The sequence below is a fragment of the Malaya genurostris genome, chromosome 2, assembly GCF_030247185.1.
Source record: "Malaya genurostris strain Urasoe2022 chromosome 2, Malgen_1.1, whole genome shotgun sequence".
NCBI lineage: Eukaryota > Metazoa > Arthropoda > Insecta > Diptera > Culicidae > Malaya > Malaya genurostris.
In genome coordinates, this window is record NC_080571.1 from 119,142,304 (window position 1) to 119,165,212 (window position 22,909).

The following is a 22,909-nucleotide window of genomic DNA, read 5'->3' on the forward strand; positions in this document are numbered from 1 at the left end:
TCTGTACCCCTCCCTTCTTGAAAATGCTCTTAGGATCAGCTGAAGTGTAAATGATATCTGTAGTAAGCAAGAAGCATCGTTTTATTTAAACTCTATCAACTTCACATTAAAATTTCTGCTTTAGAGGCACTCATTATATCTATTCCCACGAATGCACTTAGGACTATGTTTGAGTTTTTCTAAAAGTATGTGTGGTCTTCAAAAAATATCGATTCTCTTCAAATTAGATTAGAATCGTCTGCGAAGTCAGTTGAAACAGAAAGTTAAATTCCCCAGAAAGGAACATGTAATAGAAAGGCTTCGCTTGTCATCCCTGGAAGTCACAAAAGCCATGTGAATTTTATTCCTTATTTTTAATTTCAAAATTATTCAAATAGAATAAGTAGTTATTTCAGCTCCAGTAGTCGCTTCTCCAGTAGTCATATCATATACGAAAAGCATTATAACTATTACCATAGTTAGAGTGAAATCTACTGTCTCTGGTGGATACAGCGATGCCAACCCTACGGATTTATCCGTAGATCTACGGATTTTTGTCATTTCTACGGATCTACGGATCAAAGGTCCATCCTTTGAAAATCTACGGATTTTTCATTATTTCAAAAAATGCATTTTTCCCAGATATGTACGGAGAATGCTTGAATATTGTCGCATCATTTATCAAGATTTTTTTGTATGTCCAATTATAAAAACTATCAAACATCTACGGATTACTCATTTTAAGGAAGCCTGTCTTTATCGCTTGGCATTCCAAGCTGATGATTTTACGTAGTTTTTTTTTTATTTATTGATGTCCTTGTATCAGCGTACTAATTTTCATTCTAAACATTTTTTTTAGATACATTTAGTTAGTTTTCCTCATATAAGTTCACGGCAAACTCGTCTCAAAGGAGCATGTACGAGTATAATTAGACTTGGAGTCAAATCTACGGATTTGACCTCAGGAAAAAGTGGCATCACTGGGTGGATAGATTGACCCTCTTTTCCAAATAACGCTGCTTATCACTCGAATCCAACTTCCGGTTCCAGAACCGCAGGGTGAAATGTGCAAAACGTTGCTAAATATTTCCACTCCATTTTCTCACATATGGCTGAACCGACTTTCATGAACTTATTTCGTTTTTGTTTTTAACGCTACACCGGTGTAGTGTAGCAGTGATTATATTCGCTCCAATTTGGGTGTAATCAAGGCAACCTTTTCTTCCTACACCGCGGTAGTTGTAGATGGAAACGCATGATATTTAGTTCTAAGGGCATGTGACATATGATTTTAGAACTAAATACCATGCGTCTCCATCGGATGATGGTGATTTGATGGAGACGCGTGGTTTTTCGAATGAATTATTTTTTTAAAGTCTGATATTATACCCGTTAACATTTTTTAAAAATCTGAAAAAATGCAGCTTAATGTATTCAAAATTGATTTATTTTTTATGTAAATTCTAAAGTGGTAAGAAAATTGTAAGTCCAAATAAAAATATATCGAAAATTTTGAACATTTTTTTTTCATGAAATACATTTCATAAAATTCTGTACAAAAAAATAAAAAGGTTTTCCATAATTCCCAAAATATTCCTGATTTTTTTTCATTTTTTTTGCTAGAGGTTTTTAGAAAAATTAAATAGTATGAAAATCAGAAGAACCACCCTAACTCCACCGATATGTTATCAGGTGTACAACTTTGCTTCCGCCGTTTTCCGATAGATGGCTGTACCAGCTGAGGCTGATCAAAATACATAGATGATAATGCCTTTGAAATGAGTGTGTACAGTACTTAACGAATTGTCATCGCCGTTTCAGTGACAGTTTTTCTTGTTTTCGTATTATTCACGCTCGAAAATGTCTGTTTATGTGCCCAATTCTCGCCATTTGCGGGAAATTTAACTTTTCTGTTATAATTCGAAAAAAAAAAATGCAGCTGAAGCGCATCGAATGCTCTCAGAAACTTACGGTGATGCTGCTCTGAGTAAAAAAAACGTGTCGGGAGTGGTTTCAACGTTTTAAAAATGGTGATTTCGATATCGAAGACAAACATGGTGGTGGAAGAGAAAAAATCTTCAAAGATGAACAACTAGAAGCATTGCTTGATGAAGATTCGTGCCAAACCCAAAAGAGCTTGCCGAATCGTTGGTAGTGAGTCAGCAAGCTATTTCAAAACGTCTCAAGACCCTGGGCATAATTCAGAGAGAAGGAAACTGGGTGCCGTACGAGTTGAAACCGAGGGACAACGAGTGCATGTGAGCAGTGCTTCAAAGACAAAATCGTAAGGGGTTTTTACATCGAATCGTAACCAGTGATGAAAAGTGGATTCGATACGATAATCCTAAACGCAGAAAATCATGGGGAAAGCCCGGGCATACTACTTCGTCGGAGGCAAAACCGAATATTCACGGCCCCAAGGTTATGATTTGTATTTGGTGCAATCAGCTCGGTGTGATTTACTACGAGCTCTTAAAACCGGGTGAAACCATCACAGGAGATCGCTACCGAACGCAACTGATGCGCCTTAGACGCGCGCTAAAAGAAAAGCGGCCACAATATCAAGAGCGACATGACAAAGTCATCCTCCAACACGACAATGCTCGGCCACACGTCGCAAAAGTGGTCAAAAAGTACCTGGAAACGCTGAAATGGAAAGACTCCTTTTTTCTAGCCGGGATCCGAAAATTGCCGGAATGATGGGAGAAAGTTGTCGCTAACAACGGACAATACTTTGAATAATACATCTGTAAGCACTTTTTCGCAATAAAGCTTTTAATTTTGGAAAAAAAAACGGCGGAAGCAAAGTTGTACACCTGATAGTTCAGGGGTTAAAATTTTGGGAAAGTCAAAAAGCGTATATCATTTTTACCTTTTGTCGTGAATACGACTTACTTTACTATGGGGCGCCTTTTCAAAATTTACCCTCTGAGAGAGTGATAAGTTTTTGATCGTGAATATCTCCTGTTATATCTAACGAATCAACATAATTCTTGCTACATGCCATCGGAAATATGATCACAATTTTATGATAAAACTTTCAGTTGTGTGACATATTCTCAAATAGTTCAAAATTAAACTTTTCTGAAATGTTTGGTATAAACGAGTATCAAAGAAGATAATTCATAAGGCGCGTTTGCCTTTCTCGTATTTTGAAAGCTCATAGCTCAGTGATCTGTAGAAGAATTTATATAATCTAACTACCAATAGAATCGAAAATCTTCAACTTGAACGTGTATTACAACAATATTGAAGTTTTTCAATAGTACACTATTGAAAAACCTGTTTGATTTAACCCATGACAGCACCAGCCAATCAGAACGCGAGATGTCTGTATCTATACAAGAGCATCCATATAAAAGTTGAATGGTTCATTTTTCCTACCATTTGCTGAGCAACTCTTCCCGAAACAAGACACACGACAGCAACATCGAGGACCTGTCGTCTCATTGTTTCCCGATATGAATGCACGAGACACCGTCAGCACAATGCCACCGAAAAAGGCAGCCAAAAAGTCCAGCAAGGCCCATTGCCGAAACAAGACACACACGAGAACCATCTCAGATCTCAATATTTCCTACCAAAAGATTCATCAAGATGGGCAATGCGAAAGCGAAAGTGATGATTTTGAACACATCTTTATACTAGTATACAAATATGTCGTGCGAAACAGAGTTGCCACAGATCAATATGTATTTTTGTCGCGATTACTTTAGTATGCGGCCGAAAACAAAAATTGTTAGAACAAATGTTTCCACTTGATTTGCGCATTCTACTTTCCAGGCGTATCAGAACTGGCTAAACTTAAAGCAATTCTAAATATTTCTTTATCACAGTGATGTGGTCATCCTGAAAAGGACGGGGTTTTCAACGGATGGCCAGCTGCAGATGGCGAGGGATGATTTTCGTTTTCGTTGTCATGGGCAGCGTTACCGGCCAATTCCAACACTTCGGCAACCAAGTACTCCATCACTGCCGCCAGATAGACCGATGCACCAGCACTGACACGCTCGGCGTAGTTCCCCTTCCGAGGCAAACGATGGATTCTGCCGCCAACTGGGCACTTCAGACCAGCACGGTTTAAGCGGGACTTTGCCTTGCCCTTAACTGTTTCTCCTGTGTGCGTGTTTCTGCGTAAAAATTCCACAATACGCAGTTAACAGCTCGACGCAGCGATGCCAGATAGTAGTAGTGTTATTTCCGTAGATTGGCATTTTTTGGAAGCTTTCGCTGTGGAAAGCTTTTTTTTTTTGCTCGCAAGACAAAGCTAGTTTCCGTAGTTCTCCGTTGATAAATTTTAATTTCCGTAGATTTCCGTAGAAAAAATTCAATTTCCGTAGATTATGTCTACGGATCCGTAGATCCGTAGAAAATGTTCGAATCCGTAGATCTACGAAGATCTGACATCGCTGGCTCGACGACCAATTCAGTACTGGCTGCCGCTCTGCTAACTCTCTCTTTTATATCGTTTCACTGTTTCCCGTTCTGCGTATAGGAAAGGAATTCTAACAAAGGGGACGTCCGTCCACCGCTACTACACGTATAAAAGGAAATGTGATGTGAGAAATAGCGTCATTTAGGTTAAAGCAGCTACTCTGTACGTACGAGACACCGTCAGAACGATGGCTCCGAAAACAGGTAGAAAAGCAGATTTGTACGATTACTAACACATTCAATTACGAACGGCAATGCGAAAGCGAATGTTGAACAAATCTTTATACTAGTATGGGGTCGTTTGAAAATATGCCTTGCGAAACAGGGTTGCCATATATACAGATTAATCTGTATTATCATTATTATTATTATTATTATTATTATTATTATTATTATTATTATTATTATCATTATTATTATTATTATTATTATTATTATTATTATTATTATTATTATTATCATTATTATTATTATTATTATTATTATTATTAGAATCACTCTTGCATACCGAAGATCGTAGATACATTTCAGACCAGGCCATTGCAATTGTCTCGTACTGAAATTTCGAGGAGAATCAGATATCTTCGAACTTCATAGCTTCAATAAAAATAAACTACAAATTTGTTGTACCTAGCTTCCTATATTAGCAAATTAAAATAGAATTGTTTCCAGTTTGGAATATATAGTTGTAGAATAGTAGCTGTTTAATGTAACTAATCTGTACTTTAATGTAGGTGTATCGCTTCAAATGCTATTAGTGAAAAAGAGGAAAGCTTGCACAATTCATACAATCAATCAACTAACTGATATTCGGAAAAGTGATGGGAGCGTGTCAGTTTTTTCGTATTCACGACATCCAGTTATGTCTCTGACATTACTCACCCGCCTTTTTTTATAAATACAAAAAATAGGTATAGAATTCGCTCAAACTTTAGAAAATTTTTCCGAGACCCGGAGGGCCGAGTGTCATATACCAATGGATTCAGCTCGGCGAACTGAGCAAATGTCCGTGTGTGTGTATGTGTGTCTGTATGTGTGTTGTCAACTAAGAGGTCGAGATCTCAGAGATGGCTGGACCGATTTTGATCAAATTAGTCGCAAATGAAAGGTCTCCCCGTCATCCAGAACGCTATTGAATGGTTTTGAGATCGAATGTTTACTTTTTGAGTTATACGAAGTTTTATGTCAAAATTTTTAGTTTTTTGACAGTATCTGTCACATTTGACCTTAAAAACAGAATATGCTTCCAGACTTAGATTCCGCACGGTAATGGCTATCGAACAAGCCATAGATTGGTAAAATCCGTCCATTTTTAACGGAGATATCGATTTTTTTGTATAAGCGACTTTTCCCCCTATTCCAGCAGTATGTTAGTAGTTTTGAGCGCTGTATGACAAAGCAATGCTTGGGAGCAAGGTAAAACTACGATTTTTTAATACTGTTACATACAATTGTTTCTAAGTATCAAAAAGACTGTGTACAGTATCCTTTTTCATGACATTTTTCCTCGGACCGATTTTAGCACGGTTTGTTTTTGGCAACATAATTGTTCGAATATGACATATGTAAACCAAATGATGGCAGCATTTTCTAGTTGAAAGCAATTCCATAATTATATTGATTTAAACTACTTACAGCAATAAATGCTGGAAGAACATAACAACCATATACCATTCGAATAAGTTCGTCGAGATCGGCAAATGCGTGTGTGACAAATAATTTCACTCAATTTTTTTCGGAGATGACTCAACCGTTTTCTACAAACTCAGATTCATACGAAAAGTCGTATGCTCCTAAACAATGTTCCTGAATTATGTTTGGATCCGATTTCTGGTTCCGGAACTACAGGATGATATGTGAAACGAATTTAAAATTGTGGACCCATTTTTCTCGTAGATGGCTGAACCGATCTAAAATTCAAATGAAAAGTTTTAAAATCCTTTAAAACATTTTGCTTTTCAGTCAGATCCAACTTCCGGTTTAGGGGATACAGGATGATTAGTATAAAAATGTCTATTTCACATAAATTAATCAGGTTTATTGGGTTTGCAGATTTGGATAGTCGATAACCAAATAAACTTATTTCAGTTTTAGTGGTATTCAGTTTTCGATTCGGATTTAATTCGCACTATGATTTCTCAAAGATGTTTATACTGATTTTCAAATATTTTGAAACAAATGTAAACTAAACAACAACTCAGGTGAATTTATCTGACTTCGGCTACACCGATTTTCGAATTTTTTAAGAAAATGACAATCCCGAAAAGCTTAAAAGTTGGACTCAAAACTATTACAATTTATTCGTCATATTACAGAGTAATGAGTGAATAAAATATCAAATTGTCGCTTATTTCGACGGTCATTCAAATAATGTCCTGAGAACTGAGACACTGAAGAATATTCATACAAAAAACACATACGGATTGATAAAAAAAGGTGTCATCTCACTGCTAGGTGGATTAAGCACGTTTTTGCCTTTCTCATATAGAAAGGTTATGCAATCACTTGAAAAACCGACTAGTGAAAATTGGCCCGGAGGGCCAAGTGTCATATACCATTCGACTCAGTTCATCGAGCTGAGCAATGTCTGTGTGTGTGTCTGTGTGTGTATGTGTGTGTGTGTGTGTGTGTGTGTGTGTGTGTATGTATGTATGTATGTGTGTGTGTGTGTGTGTGTGTGTGTGTATGTGTCAAATAAACTCACTAGGTTTTCTCGGAGATGGCTGAACCGATTTTGACAAACCTCAAATGAAAGGTCTCGAGGTCCCATACGGAATTCCTGAATTTCATCCAGATCCGACTTCCGGTTCCGGAATTATAGGGTAAAGTGTGTTCAATATTGTACACCGTCACTTAAACCGGCGAAACAAAAAAACGTGAAAATTTTTCTAAACTGGTCTCAAAACTACACAAATCGATAGTTATTATCAGTAGGCAACTAAACAAACCGATTCCGACTATCCTGGTTCCCGGTATCCGGTTCCGGAAGTACCAGAAATAGTGGTCATATATACCAAAATGGATCTCACTCACTTTTCTCAGCGATGGTTTGACCGATTTCCACAAACTTAGATTCAAATGAAAGGTCTCACGGTCCCATACAGAATTCCTGAATTTAATTCAGAGCCGACTTCCGGTTCCGGAATTATAGGGTAAAGTGTGTTCAATATTGTACACCGTCACTTAAAATATTTTCGGATACAACAAACATTTAAATCGTAATTTGGAGTGCGTACTAGAAGAGTTTGTGTGTCATGTTAGTTGGTTGCCGTACGTACCGACTTTGATTATACCGGTCCTCGGGTTCCGGTGCCGGAAGTGCATATAATAGTGAACGCATTACGTTTTCTTAAGGATGACTTACGCAATCAAAGCACTGTTTAATTCTGTAACATATGTTATGCATAAACAATCTCTTGGTTTCTTTCATAAATCGAAGAGAAAAATTTTGAATGGAATACCACAATATTATATGTACATGAGAAAGGCATCATTACACCACTAGGTGGATTAAAACAGGTTTTTCTATTTGGAGGCAGTTTTTATATGCAAACCCGGCTACACCCTTTTGCACTCCAATATTCTATCCGATTTTTGCATTCAGCCGTTCAAATGTAACGGATGTTGAATGCATAATTTTATATATCTACAATGAAAAAATATGTTTCTTTAGCTGTACAAAGAAAATACTGTTTATTTTTATTAGCATTAGCATCAGAGACAAAACTGTTGATTTTGATATTTATTGTAGAACAAGTCTCATTATGTCGACGATCATCGCACCAACAACATTCTATCGCTTCGTTCGCAATTGATCAGCAGCTCGAGTTTGTCGATAAACTTCGTTAACGATGGCCACGGAGGGTTGAAAATAATTCAGGAAAAGTTTGGCCTTTCGGAGATGCTACCAATTGAGCGGAATTTATTTGACGGCCAATGGCATTCGATCGCTTTAAGGTAGGTCTGAGTTGTTCATGTGCATAGCCGAAGGGAGTATGCGTCAGGATGAAACAAACTACTCCATCCTGACTGCTGGCGACCAGCAGTGACGTGGTTCTTGCCCAATAATTCACTGCTGAATGGTAATGGTCGTCCTTTTGATAATTGTTAATTTATGATTGCAGTGGAAGGAACGGTGGCTTCATAACGGTGTACATCGACTGCCTGTGGGCTAACTCGTTCGTGCTTTCGAGAGGATCCATTCAACTGCCGCAGTATCCGGTGATTGAAGTTGGACACGATGTTAGTCAGCAAAATTTATCTCTATTGTTCCAATTGTTGAACGATGTATGCCATTCACCATTTTTTCTTCGTTGCAGATTGAGCTCCAACAGTTGACACTGGTCCCAGGCGATAGACATCAGTTACAGTGTGCCACGGATACAATTCCCATCACCGATACCGAAAATCGACAAGTGACCAACTATTTTGAAGGCCTGAATTAAGGTGTTTGACGTTTTATCGAATCGCGAAAATCGACTCAATGTAGGAGAATTTTGTTTTGTAAGAAATTACATTTTCCCATAGGACCGTATGTTAATGTAGAGATATTTTAAATTGTTAGCTATGCTTCGTAAATCGAAACCAGTACAGAAAAGTATTTTGAACTAAATCCAGTGAAAATAATTGCGGTACGCCGGATAAGTTTTGATGAAATGAAATTCTACCATGCAATCCAATTTTAGTCTTTCATATATAAAATAGTTTGAAACAGCTCCGCGTAAACGTGAATTTGGGATACGAACGTTTGTAACAAAGAAATAAAAACCGTCCCGCATGACTGACTTTTTAAATACCGGTCACCACGAAAATCGTTGAACGCATTCGTGTTTAAGGACACAGAGTATTCTAAAACAATAGAATACAGAACTTAATAGCTTACTAATTTTCAAACCGATCTTAACCAACTATACTTATACACAAGGAAACAATAAATTTAATAAAAACAACGGAAAACAATAATTGCCGGGCAGGAAATTGAGCGCGAATTGGATTGGATTCGATTTGTTGAGTAGCATTATTAAAAACAATCTATAGTTGATACATTTGAAATGGAAAGAGGATAGAAATATATATATGTACATTTATTACTATTTTGGTAAAAATTATCGACAAATATAAAATGGAACTTCGTATAGTTGAATATAATTTTATCGATGCAAATAAAATCAAATATTCATGCATGGTTTCCAGAGCCGTGCTTTAGGCCTACAAATTAAAACTTTGAACAACCGTTCTGATAAACCATTCCTCTATATCACAGCTATTCCCTTCATAATTATTTTCTGGTACTGTTTATGTTATACAACCCTTAGAAAAGAATCGCATCATAGATCATCCATTGATGTGATCTTTTTCTTGTTATTGACTACTTCTCTAGTTTTCAATCTTCCCCACTTACGAACCAATACGTTGAACTGATATGTTTTACCTACCAAAATAACTTGGTCTTATTACCTCGATTCCGTTGATATTGAGGATTAATTAGTTCGCTACGCTCTTCCAGAAATTCCAGTCATTGGTTCTCTCCAAAGGATACCGAATTCGGTCCGGTGATTCCGGGTGGAGTATGGCTTCTGGTTCCCCAATGTCCTGACGACCTTAGACTGGCGCTACATCACGAACTACTCGATCTAGTCCCCAACGAAAGATCAAGCCTACATTGACGGAGAGGTTCAACCGATGCTTCCGATACACGTTTACAGTTGATCGAAAGGGTGCAGAGGGTTCCGGTTCCCTCGAAACCTCGAAACCAAAGTTGTGGTGACTATTCGATTAGCTCCCAACGATGGATTTCTCAAAGAAAGAAGTTTCCCGACACCAAATTTTTTGAAACACTACACAGGACAGCACAGTACTGAAATCAGTTCGACAATTCCGGTGATAGCGTGGCTTCCGGTTCACTGGAGCCCGACGACTCTAAACCCGTATTGTGGCGACTACTCGACTAATTCCAGACAATGGTTCTAGTCTACAATAACGAAAAATTCCTTATAGATTGGAGTTATCTCGAAACCGTCGACTCCGATACCTGTTCATGCACCGACCGGAAGGATGCTGGAATCGGCTTCTTAGACTTCTTGCCTCGAACCCTCCCGGAACTAAGGGGTTGGATACCGAGGTTAGTCCTGCGATTCCGGTAGGGACACGGCATTCAGTACGCGGGCTCCCCTACAACTCAAGACTGGAGCTAAGTCAGGAAGTAGTGTGTATGCTAATTTAAACTCAGTGGGAAGGTCATGTGATCCCTAAGCGTTCAATCTAAGTCACAGTCACAAAAAATCGATTAATGCCGATTGCTGTTAGAATATTCCAAACACTTGTTCCAATCGTATTAAGGGGTGCGGCCACCATGCGCGTCAAAAACATAGAACAATTTCAGAAACGTGTTCCGGAAATATAGTGAAAGCTATCGAAATTTATTTTTCAGTGTTTTATCAAGTGCACTTCAAAGTACATAAAGAATATTGTTACATAATTCCGATAAAAAAGTTTTTACATAACCAAATTGCAGCGGCGGAGTTCCAAAACGGGCGAACCTGCTATGTCTTCAAATTTAAAGCAGGGACAAGAACCAAAGTTTATTTTGAAAGTATATATCATAAACTAAACTAGGCGATTTCAAAAATACTAATTTTTCGAAAAATATAAGTATATAAGTGAAAAGTTCGATTTTTCACATGAATATTTCATATTGTATTGTTTATAAAAAAAGAAATCTTTACGTGGTATACTAGATAATGTGTTTATACAACTCTCCAAATTTGGAAACAATCGATAAAGATTTGTAGCTGCTATGAGTTCGCCCGATTTGAGGATCGTGTTTCGAGAAAAACGCGTTTAAAGTTGTCTCAAGATGCATGAAACGCGGTGCGAGGCGCCTTCGTAAGCTGTCGTAAACAACCAGTTCGAGATTCGTTTTGACCACATGACCTTTTTTTCATTCTAGAGGGCTTTAAGAAATTTTAGGTTCATTAAAAAAATTTAATTTTTTTAAAAGTTTCACGGTGGTCTTACACCTAACATTATACCAGTTGTCGCAACTTCTTGTTGCAGCTCACCTCGTATCCAACCACGAAATGCAGTGTTTTATTTTTTTTACCTCGTGTGATCGGGCCTTAATCACTGCAATATCGAGCAGCAGTTTTTTTCGTGTGAAGGGACCATAATTCGATTACCACTGACATAAGAATGAAAGAGAGAGGGAGATGAAAAGTGTCAAGTAAAAAACAAACAAACGAATATTAAAAGTTATTTTTTCAAACCGTGGTAAATCTTGGCATTCTTTTGTTAAATATTACTTCAGCAATACATAAAAGAGAATTTTACACTAGTTAGAATTACTAAAAAGCTAGCGAATTCGTAATACTTAATGTAACGGCTTAAAAAGTAATTGATTATTCTAGTTAAAAAGTGAAGAAGTGATCAAGTTTAAAGTACGTTTTTACTAAATCAGGTTTGTCAGCCATCGTTTGTTGTCAACATAATTTCTTAAGGAATCAGTTTTAGATACCTACCTGATGTTTGAAAAGTTCAAAACGCAACCTGTGGAATAAAGCAAACCAAGATAAACACCAAATTTGGGGTAAATAAGACATCAACAAACTGATAGTTCTAAACCTAACCTAAAATATAAACAATCTTGTAGCATAACTCTTACCGGTTTATGAGATAAACATAAAGAAGGGCGCACAGACAGACACTAAACGTAAGTCCAAATTCAGTCTGGAATGTATATTCATTAGAGTTAAGAAAATGCAATTACCTTATTATCAATATTGTCAATATATGAATTTAATTTGTCTCTCGATAGAGATTTTTTAACGACGGTGTTGTCGTCACAGGAAATTGTTACCCTAAAATAAAACCAGTTCAAGAAATCGGAAACTTGTATCTGTATCTCGTTGCAAGTTCGCAACACTAGTTGTGTTTCTTAAATTACTTCGCTGAATTAATTTCTCAAACTGTTTAAGCTGAATGTTCATGTTTAGACGTCCGTTTTGAGTTTAATTCTAAGAATTATAATCAGATTTGGTTTGCAAAATTCAACCGACAACTGAAACTATTTTTTCAATTAGTGCGTCGTTTTGAATGTCACCCTCATTCTTGTTTACGGCCGTATGCGATACGTTCGAAAGTATATCAAATTCGTATTCCCGTTTACGTTCGAATCAATCTCACTTTTGAACATCGTACATGCATAAATACAACGCCCATCCAACATTAAACTATCACTCCTGGTACAGATTTGAGTTGCAATTAAAAATCTTTGATAGCATTTGTTATATGAATTGTTTGTGCTTTCTCACTACCAAGCATACACATATTTCAATCTCATTTAACTAGTCTCAAGATTCGTTTTTTTGTATGTATATGCAGGATTGACAAACATCAAATTAAGTCAAATAAAAAAAAAAGAAGGAAGAGAGAAATAAACAAGACACATACGGCGAGAAAATGACGCAATTTCGCCTGAACAATTTTGACAGCAGCCGGAATGCAGCCAGTCTTCTAACGGTTGCCAGAATTCCTTACAAGCGGGAAGGATCGGTAGCGCAGGTAGTTTTTTAGGAAGATTTCAAGCATCAAGGAAGTGACGAATGGTACATAATAAATAAATATTGTACTCAGGACCAATTTGATTCAAATCGGTAAATGAAATTTTCGGATTAAACTAAAAACAAATGCAAATTAAAAAAAAGCATTTAAAATAGCAGTCCGATCAGTAGTATCTGCAAAAAATATGTTGCATTTTTCTTGAAATTTTGTCATGTTCTACATATTTATTACATTGGTAAAATCATGCATTTAATATAAAATAAAGCGTATTACATCTATTAGTACCTAATAGATGTAAAATTTGATCTCAAAAACTTGGAGCCGACATATATTCAAAGGCTCACCAGAAAAAAAAACAGCATTTTACTATGACTGCTATGCTTTCAAAATGTTTTATGCAAATCACAAATGTATGATTTGATTGCAAATCACCTTTAGACTCGAAAATATATTTGTTGGAAATCGGTTAGACTTTTCTAAGTGTTCGAACGGTTGATTCGCAACATTAAACTGACGAATCGAAACCACGGTAAACGAGAATGGGACTTTTTGTTCGTACGAATGATATTCGAATACACGTATCGTTTAAAGTTAAACTGGCATACATTCTAGCGTTTCGCATATGGTTAATCACAAGAATTGGACAAGGCATTCGCCCCGGGCGCAACATTTGAAGGGGGCGGCAAAGTCATCTTTTCGGATTTCCGGATTTTGGTTCGCATTTTTTTGCGGATTTTTGTTTTTTGCTCACTAATCCAACGATGCGGGTGGCAAAACTCTTATTTTGCCCCGGGCGTCAAATTTCCTCAGTACGCCACTGGTTACACTCTCATCAATGAATCCCACGTGATAGTACAAACTATGGATTCAATGATATTGTATAGTGTATGTCGATTATTTAACAGCTGTTCAAATATATTCGATTTTCATTTTTCACGCAACACTCTAAAACACCTACTGCTAAGATATTTTACAACCTGGCTTCCATTGTGAGTTGTATGTTTGCATATTGTAGATATTTATAGAAATTAGTATGATATATCGGATTACGAAAATTTGTAAGATAATTACTACAGATACGGGACTCGAACCCATAGCTAACTCCTATCTGGAAAAACGTTTTGCCAATTAAACTATTTTGCATGTGAAACACATAAAGAAACAATCTAATTGAACGAGGGAACCGAGCATGCTTCGCTGTGCTCGGGTGCTACGCCATATCTCTATGGCAACCCCTGCGTCAGCAATTACTACACGTCGAACCGCGTCTATTTGCACTCTCCGCTTTACCGTCAGACGCTGCTTTGAGATTTTGCTTTCGTCCCTTTTGCTGCCTATGGCCTAGAACAGAGCCTGTAGCAAATTCTCGTTTGAATGATTATGAAAAAGGCATCTTTTCATACCTAGGATGATGAAAACAGATTTTTGATTCTGTAGATCATGAATAAAGGTCCCACTTTCATCAACATTAGAACGCACTTAAGGCTTAAGAGTCAAGGAAAAAAATAAAACATCTTGTTTCAACTAATGACACAATTTACTCGTTCGAATGTCACTTCATAGCATTGAGTCACTCAGCTATTTCTTCTCTGGAAAAACGGCATCGTAAGCTGATTTTGCAAAACCAGACATGCTGCTTTTCAGTTCGTCTAAACTGGTAGGAATTGTCGGTAGTTCTAGTTGTTTGTCGCCAGGTTTTACGCCGTACACAAAGTTGTATCCAATCGTGGCATATTTTTTCGCCTCCACCAATCCATGCTGAGCATACATTTCCGCTTCCTGTGGATAACAGACGGAAGCTACACCACCAGCACCGATTGAAGTATACAAAAGCCGACGGAAAAAGCCCCTGCGAAGTCCAAATATGAGACCAGATAATCCACCAATCGCAATTGCTCCATCGCGGGGTAGAGTATTATCTTCCTCATTCAGATAATCACGAGCGACTGAAAGCAGCATAGGAAAAATACTTTAACATATTTAATCACTAAAAAGATTCATTATTCTTACATTTAGTTTGCTTCTTTCCTTCTTCCCACCATTGGATGACTTGATTTTTCTGATCCGTCAACAGATGCGAAGCCTCTGAAACCTGTTCTCGAACCGTACGGATTCCACTTTCAATTAATTGCTCTGGCTTGGATAATGTTTCCTTTTTGTGGCCCTCACATTCACAGGATATTTTCTGATTGATCGGTCGATACAGGGGCAGTTCAGATGGTTTACAAATAATTTGCTTTGATTTAGCGGTAGTGCCTTCTGGTGAGCCACTGCCGTCGGCTTTGACGACGGCAGCTGCTCCCAGTAGTACCGGAGCAGTTCTGTTCAAAACATTCCGAATCATTGCTGAAAATTTTATTCTTTATTGTGAAATTCTAAGCAAAAGATAAATATCGATAGTACTAACCCTAATCCTAAAATTATGTAATTTTTAACACAATTGAGCGACCAATTTGCAGTGACGAGAAAATTTTGTTGTGATTGCGAACATATGATCTTGACATTCATTCGCTGTGACAGTTCCCTCTATCGTTTCGCCATCTCGAACGAATTTGGGAAACTACGTACAGAATGTGTGTCTCCGATGAAAGATGAAATGCGAATGAAACTAGAACTGAGATGGCGTTCCGAATTATGGCGTACTTCGATGGAAGATATTTTCATAATAAAAACTTTCAGTGTAATAGGGATATATCTAATGTCGTTTTCGTTTTTAAATTGCACTACACCGGTGTAGGTAAGGTGGCACTGAAATCGTTCGTTTTTGCCAATTGCACTACACCAGTGCTACACTTTTTCTGCACCGACACCACTGGTGTAGCACTCATCAAAAGTATGGTGTAGCTCTGTGCAATGGAATCGTTTATGGTAGTCCATGGTTACTGTTTATGTTTTCGTCATTTTTGTTCGTTTATTCATGCCTCCGTGTAGCACTGCACCGGTGTAGTGCAAATTAAAAACGAAAACGCCATAAGACAAGACCTGACATCTGGGGGGGGCTGCTTTTGTTCCAAAATGGACCAGTTTCTGATTGGCTGATTTTGATGTTGCCACCTGCACATTGTGAAAAGAAAAAACTTTTGCAGGGTACGCGAGCAATGATGCCAAGTATAAAGAAAATCAGAAAACAAGTTTATTAAAATGTATAATTTTAGCTCACCAATGAAAATGAAAATTTTCAGAGAATGTTTCACTTTTTTTCAATCTCATTGGTAATAAATGTTTATAGTGGCAGGACTGTGTAATGAAAATAGGCATCAAGCCGTTTTTCATTTTAGTGAATTAAAGTGTAAGTGTGTTTAGTTTTACGAGAAGAATGAACTGTTGTGTTCTACACTGTGGTCGCATTAAGCAGTTCTATCCAAACCTGACTTTTTCCGGTTTCCAAAAGATCCGGTAATACGTCAACAATGGATTCGATTTTTCGTTCAACATGAGATATTTCGTGTTTTGTCATCAAAGCTCAATTAATTGTTTTTAAGCATTAATATATAATAAAGAAATGCATTCACCAAAACATGTTTTATGTTTATTTCAAATCAAAAACCTAAAGTCTAAAAATTTAAATGGAATATTTTTTCCCTAGCATAGTTATTAAAAAAATCTGTAAATATGGCTACACTGTAGCCGATACGTTGGTATTTATTCCACAGGGCGAAAATGACGAGAAGAATGATTCGGAAGGAAGAATAAGAAGCCAGTTGTCAGGACTTGTCTTAGGGATATATGCATTTGGGAGGGACGGTTACCCTGTAACGGTTTTTCTTTAATAAATTTTCCTACAAATGTCGGATTGTTTAACAGTATTTTTAGATACAGGTTGACGACCAGACAATTTTTTTGTATTAAATCAGTTTCCTCATATTAAATCCCATACAAACTGTAAATCTCGGGCGCGAAAATATAGCTTATATATAGGTCGAGCTAGAATTGTGCATAGTTTCTATGGGACTCAAAAGAAACACGAAAAGTTTGATGGAGTGAGAAAATAAACCTTTACATATTTCCCCATACAACCCACCCTAATATGCACTATGTAAGAAATGTGAATAGAAATTTTATGAACTTTTTATACACGCTATTTGAACATAACTCATGGTTTGAGTTGCGATCACTCATATTAATAAACTGGAACAATATGTCAAAATTTGAGTAAAATTTGCTCAGGCCATGAGTTCTCTCGCATTTATTCATACAATAGAGTTTACAAGAATTTTCATGAAGTTGCATAGACAACACATACAACAATATCGTTGATGACAAGCGGTGAAATAAATTAATGTTCAAAAGAATTGAATACATGTTAACAAGTTAACAAATCGACCACTAAAGAATCTAGATTATTATATGGTGAGTCAAATTAGTGATCTATCATTCACCCTAAATTTAATGATCCTAATAATGGTATTACTTCATATGGTAATGGTAGGTATAATAAAATTAAATAAGGGTTTAGAGATTTGACGAATGTTCAACATGCAAACATTTTCAATTATTACTTTATTTTGTAATTAAATTGATCCGTTATATCTTTCTTTATCATCCATTACCAATGGTATAATCTACTCCAACACTTTATTAATTGGTGCTAGAAATGTAACATCAATTCTTCGAACCGAGGCCCCGACAAATGGAAGAATTTTGTTTTACAACGCTTTATTTTATAGGAAAGATTTTAAATCGAAATGACTAAAATGACCGTTCCGATATCAAACAGTGTAAAATTTGCATTGATGGAAACCATAGCGGATTGACGTCTCTTGATGATACTAGAATCGATGCAAACTAAGCTGATATTAGATAACATCCCTTTACTAAAACAGCAAACGATTTAATAAATTCGATTCCGGATTTCACAGGAGAATTAGAAACATGCTGATTCAAGGTCGGCGAGGGAAGTAGCTTGAAGAGCGGTTATTTCGACATTGGTAACCTTAATGTCACTTCTGATTTGACAGAAATTTAGTTTTATCCTTCCGTTGAACGAAAATGGTTGTGCGTACGGTTTAAAGGCACAAATCTCCAAATATCAAGGGGAACGTGCCATTTGAGCCAATTTGTTCTGATTCCTAATTGAAAATCATGGTAATGTTGCGGAATGTGTGTGAAAATTACGTATGAAAAATCATCTTCTTGAATTAGGCACATTTTCATCTCGGCGGGTATAATAAGCGAAATTGTCGCATCTGGTGAACGGAAAACCCTCACGTTATCATGGAGAAGCCTATGTATCCTCAGAGAGTGACGGATTACTGCGGATTTTGGCCTGGCGGCATCATTGGGCAATTTTTCTTCGAAAATGATGCAGGAGCCGCCGCCACGGTCAATGGCGAGCGCTACCGCGCCATTGGTTTCTTCTCGTTATTTGAAGAGGAAGACTTGGACACCATTTGGCTCCAACAAGACGGCGCTCCGTGCCACACAGTCAACGCTACGATCGATCTTCTGCGCACAGTCTTCGAAGATCGAATTATCAGTCGAAATTCGGATGTCGTTTGGCCGCCTTGGAGCTGTGATTTGACGCCGTTAGACTATTATCTTTGGGGGCTGTCAAAGATAAGTGTTATGTGGACAAGCCAGAGACAATTCAAGCCTTGAAGGACAACATTCGTGCAGCCACAGCTGAGATAAAGCTGCATACAATCGAAAATGTACTAAAAACTGGACCGACCGTATGGCGCATTGCAAGGCCGGCCGAGGCAGCCATTTGAATGAAATTATATTCCACAATTAACCGGAAGGATTGTACTTTAATATGAAAAAAAAAATTTGAAATCGGATGAACCGTTTGTGTTTTATTGCATGTTCAAAAAATAACGTTACATGCCATTCCAGAAAATGGACAAACATTAGCTCATATCCGGAATAAAATCCGCAATCATTATATTAAAAGGTAAAATATTTAGTTGACAAATGTCCTAAAATATTGAATTTTGTTTATAAAATAGCCCGTAAGATTATAAGTTCTTTTCGAAAATTGAAAATATGAAAATTCGTGTCAAAATGGACGATATCGGAGTAATGGCTCAAATAACTTGTTCCATACGTAATATGGAAAACTTGAGCATTATTACTATTCGTCCAGAAAGAAGTGGTACATGGAGATTATCAAACTTTTTTGCTCACTTTAAAACCAAGCATAATGAGGAATATACTGAAAATATGACACGGTCCAGAAAACGCCCAACTCCCAGTAAGTACGCAGATATGGAATTTCTCGTGGATTATGAGCAATATGATGATAATCATGCTGAAAAGTAAGTTCTTATTGTACCTGAAACATTCGAAGTAAAATATATCGAAAAAGATAATAATGATAATATCCCATTCGAAATTTCTAGCACGCGAAAGCTTTTTTAGACAAGCGCGATCATTCACCTCAACCACAGAGTGCGCAGTGCTGCTATTTTGGCGCGCACGATTTTGACATTTCTCTCAACTACTTATATGTACAAGATTCGATGCGGACTCGCATGAGGGCGCCAAAAAAGGATGTTGGCAATGATTTTTTCGGAAAATGTGAGGGCTGGATATCTTGTTAATATGATGTCTTTGGTGCCACTTTCACATGAGCCACAATTTTGAGTGCAACATTCACTTTTCGCTAGATTTTTGTTTTGCTGTTGGTTAAAATGGCAATTTTATTATTGTGTTATTCCGATCAATTCTCGTGTGATTTATGCGACATGAAATTTTTATGTAACAGGCAGGAGGATTTTGTTATCGTTTCGGAACGTAGTGGATCGTTTTGAAAGATCGCGGCGAATAGTCGAGTGTTTGCAGCGTATAACAAATTTGAAATTTACGCAGGGTTTTGAAAAATTTTGTTCGAGCCTGTATATCTGTTATCTGTGGTTGATCCATCTCGCCCAAAGAATATTCAACGACCAACACAAGCGTTAATACACGCATCGTTCATTCTGTCATTAATTGAGTATGAGTTTCTCTGAGAGATATTTTTTGTTAGTTCATCCATACACTCACTTGGTGACGTACTATCGTGATCGAAATTTCAGAGAGACAGTTAATTTTTAAAATGTCCATCATGATCATCAATCGGATGTATTTTTTTTTTTTTTTTTGAAAAATTTGTCGCTCGCGATTTATGCAAATGCAGCCAGTACAAACAAACAACCGAGCGACGCATATACTGGGTGCTCGAGACAAACAAAATGCTGCACTCTTGTTTCTTCTATAAATCTAATTTATACTAAAAAACGTTCAAATAGAAATAGTACATAAATCAACCAGCTGCGTATGTGAAACAAAGTCTTATAGTCAATATTTAGCATGAAATATTGCTTCATTGAATTTTCATTGCTATTGCTAATGCGTATTGAGAGTTGTCAAAAAACAAAATAAATTTGATTACGAGCTAAACTGATTATTTTCATACATTCATCCAGTATTTATTTCTTTTCATCTAGTATTCATTTTATTGCATATACAGTTTAACAACACTTTTATATCCGAGAGGTAATAATAACAAAACTCAGCTTCGGTAGTGTTTTTTTGATGGTACTCAAAACGTACGCGGCACACAAAAAAAAACCGTACCGCAGCGCAGTGTACACGTTCATAGTCAAAATTTCATATCTCAAACTAAACACAACCGGCTGTGGAACCGAACACGATGTACAGTGGGCGAAAATATGTGTTGAGAATAGGAACCCGGGTACAAGTGATTTGCAAACCAATACCAAATTCTGTTATTAAAATCAAACATCTCAATGGCAGAAATTAACATTATTTGGTTTGAAATAAGAGCTAAAATATTAAAAATCATAATAAAGCCTGCATGAGAGAATAGCTACAAAATAAATAATTCTGTCATTGTAATATCAAACCAAGAACAAAATATTTATAGAAGAAGAATTTGTTAATTATTTTATATTTTAGCATTTAGAATAGAGTAATATCTTCAGTATTTCTCTTATCTGATTCTGATGCAGTTTATTCAATGGTATTTTATTTGAAGATAGAACTACTGGATCAATTTACTTAATGAAATTGAAATAGCTCATCAATAACGAAATAAGATATTATAACTAATTTTGATGTTGGACAGATATTGTACAATGTCTTGATCCCTATCACGAAAATATCAAGTATCGCTATGACAACACAGAAACATCAAACCAAGATATGATGGTAAAATTTGTTATTATTTTGACCTTTGTTTGCTATTCACACCTACCCGGGAACGCTCCGTATCCTAATCGGAATTTTTCTCAACTCTCACTATATTGACTCTCAACTGAGAATAACGATCATTATAATTCGTGACTGAACAATTCAATACATTTTAACGTGAGAATGATAGTCACGACTGAGTGCAACATTGCATACGACATGAAACAAATTGTAATGCGGTACGTAGTATTATCACGATATAGGTAAACCACTAGCAAATGGTTTATTTTATCTCGGACGAGGTATGAAAGCGAGCTGAAAATTTGATAAATACGAAAGAACCACCCTGCTCGATATTTGAAATTGTTTTAAGCATTTGGGCGCATGCTTCGCATAAAAATCGATATTCACCTTAGAAGGACCGCAGTACTTTCATTTTGAATTTAGCAACCGTAGTGCTAACATTGTTCCGCTAGATTTCTTAGTTTGACATCATATATAATGTGTGTGTTGAGTGATTTTCTTTTGATAGAAAGGGAAGTATGACTTACACGAGAGCTTACGGTTGAATTTTATCCATTTAATGCAAAAATCACACCTACTTTCAGCTATTAATCGAACAATAATAATTATATAATGGTATTCTTCCGTAATGAGTTGAGTGTGAGAAAATTTTGAGCGAATGAGTATATTATCGATTTTTCGTTTCGTTTTTGTTTTGACCTTGTCGAAAAAACCAGTCAGCGGTTCTAATTGGCCTTTTTTTGTATTCCCAATCTATCGATCCAACAGCAAAGTTCCTTTGCCTGCTGGCTACCGCTGCAAAAACGAATCCATATGGACGAGACTGGTTGGACAATCTTGCGCATTCTATCGCAGCGGAACAACGACGAAATTGCGAAGGAATTCGTGAAACTCAAGTCAGAAGCACGGCAGGAGATAGCGGCTCAGGGCTAGAAAAGTTAAACACATGTGTTACGTGGACCGAATCGTTGAAAATGACTTGTATTATTACTAAATCATTATTATACTACTATTAATATAATATCATCATTGTTATAGGTTATGGTTTTGTCTAATTGTAATTCTTTTTTGTAAATAATCATTGATATCTATTAAAATTTGTTAAAAAAAATTTATTGATGTTTTTTATTGTTCCGATACGATTCCAAAAATTTGAACAATTATTCAATTGAAACTTGGTAATCATTGTGCAATTTTGGCTTCTAATTTCAAATTTCGACAGATCACACATTCGAATATATTTCCTGAAAACGACAAGTATGAGTTCCTTACAAAAGCCAACATCAACTTGTATCATTCTCTGGTGTTTAGTTATCCCAAAATAATCTCTTTAGAACATTCCTACTCACATACTTCAGTTTTTGGGTAACAGCGACACCCTGCTTATTTGAGAAAAATAATGTTGAAATACAGTAAGGTCTCCTACCAGTTGATTTACCGGAGGTGTGAAAAAGGAATCCAGCAATGAGGAATTCCAGAGCATATGAAATTTCGATTGATTGGTGTTGTGAACGATTATCTTGCTTCTGTCAATAGATAGCACTACACAGATTTCGGCAAGCTTTGCTAGACGAAAAATTTAGCATCATTCAATATAAATTTAGCACTGGGGCGGGCAAGGTTGTATGGAATAAAGATGAAAAGATTTATTTTCTCGCATTTTTTAATTTTTCGCGTTCCTCTAGAATTATGCAAATTTTTAACTCGATCGGTGAAACTATATTTCTGCACTCTTGGTTTAAAGTTTGTATAGGATCAGGACTGGAGGACTGGAGATCAA

At 36.6% G+C, this 22,909-nt stretch overlaps 2 protein-coding genes and 1 long non-coding RNA gene across 4 annotated transcripts in view; 2 read left to right on the plus strand and 1 right to left on the minus strand.

Moving 5' to 3' along the window:
- Window positions 1-9,649, plus strand: part of LOC131431617 (probable serine/threonine-protein kinase clkA) — a 65,962-nt gene extending 56,313 nt beyond the window's left edge. For both annotated transcript variants that reach the window (XM_058597439.1, XM_058597440.1), the window contains exons 6-8: window positions 8,165-8,370; window positions 8,538-8,655; window positions 8,733-9,649. In XM_058597439.1, the coding sequence (XP_058453422.1) occupies window positions 8,165-8,370; window positions 8,538-8,655; window positions 8,733-8,858 (450 nt within the window). In that variant the 3' untranslated portion in view covers window positions 8,859-9,649. The remainder of the gene's footprint in view (window positions 1-8,164; window positions 8,371-8,537; window positions 8,656-8,732) is intronic.
- Window positions 9,650-14,487: 4,838 nt separating this feature from the next.
- Window positions 14,488-15,539, minus strand: LOC131431622 (MICOS complex subunit MIC27). Its single transcript, XM_058597449.1, has 3 exons — window positions 15,380-15,539; window positions 14,983-15,318; window positions 14,488-14,918 (listed from the first exon to the last, which is right to left on the minus strand). The coding sequence occupies exons 2-3, from the start codon at window positions 15,314-15,316 to the stop codon at window positions 14,551-14,553; spliced, it is 702 nt and encodes a 233-aa protein (XP_058453432.1). The 5' UTR covers window positions 15,317-15,318; window positions 15,380-15,539; the 3' UTR covers window positions 14,488-14,550.
- A 5,808-nt stretch (window positions 15,540-21,347) lies between these two features.
- LOC131431624 (uncharacterized) lies at window positions 21,348-22,171 on the plus strand. Its single transcript, XR_009229704.1, has 2 exons — window positions 21,348-21,608; window positions 21,898-22,171. It is a non-coding gene; the product is annotated as an uncharacterized LOC131431624 (long non-coding RNA).
- The last annotated feature ends 738 nt before the right edge of the window (window positions 22,172-22,909 follow it).

Bases quoted from the DNA above. Each gene is read 5' to 3' on its own strand.
- LOC131431622 (XM_058597449.1), bottom strand. From the start codon at position 15,316: ATGATTCGGAATGTTTTGAACAGAACTGCTCCGGTACTACTGGGAGCA. The intron at 14,919-14,982 runs GTAAGAATAATG...TGCTGCTTTCAG, and splicing joins AGGAAAGAAGCAAACTAAAT to TCGCTCGTGATTATCTGAAT.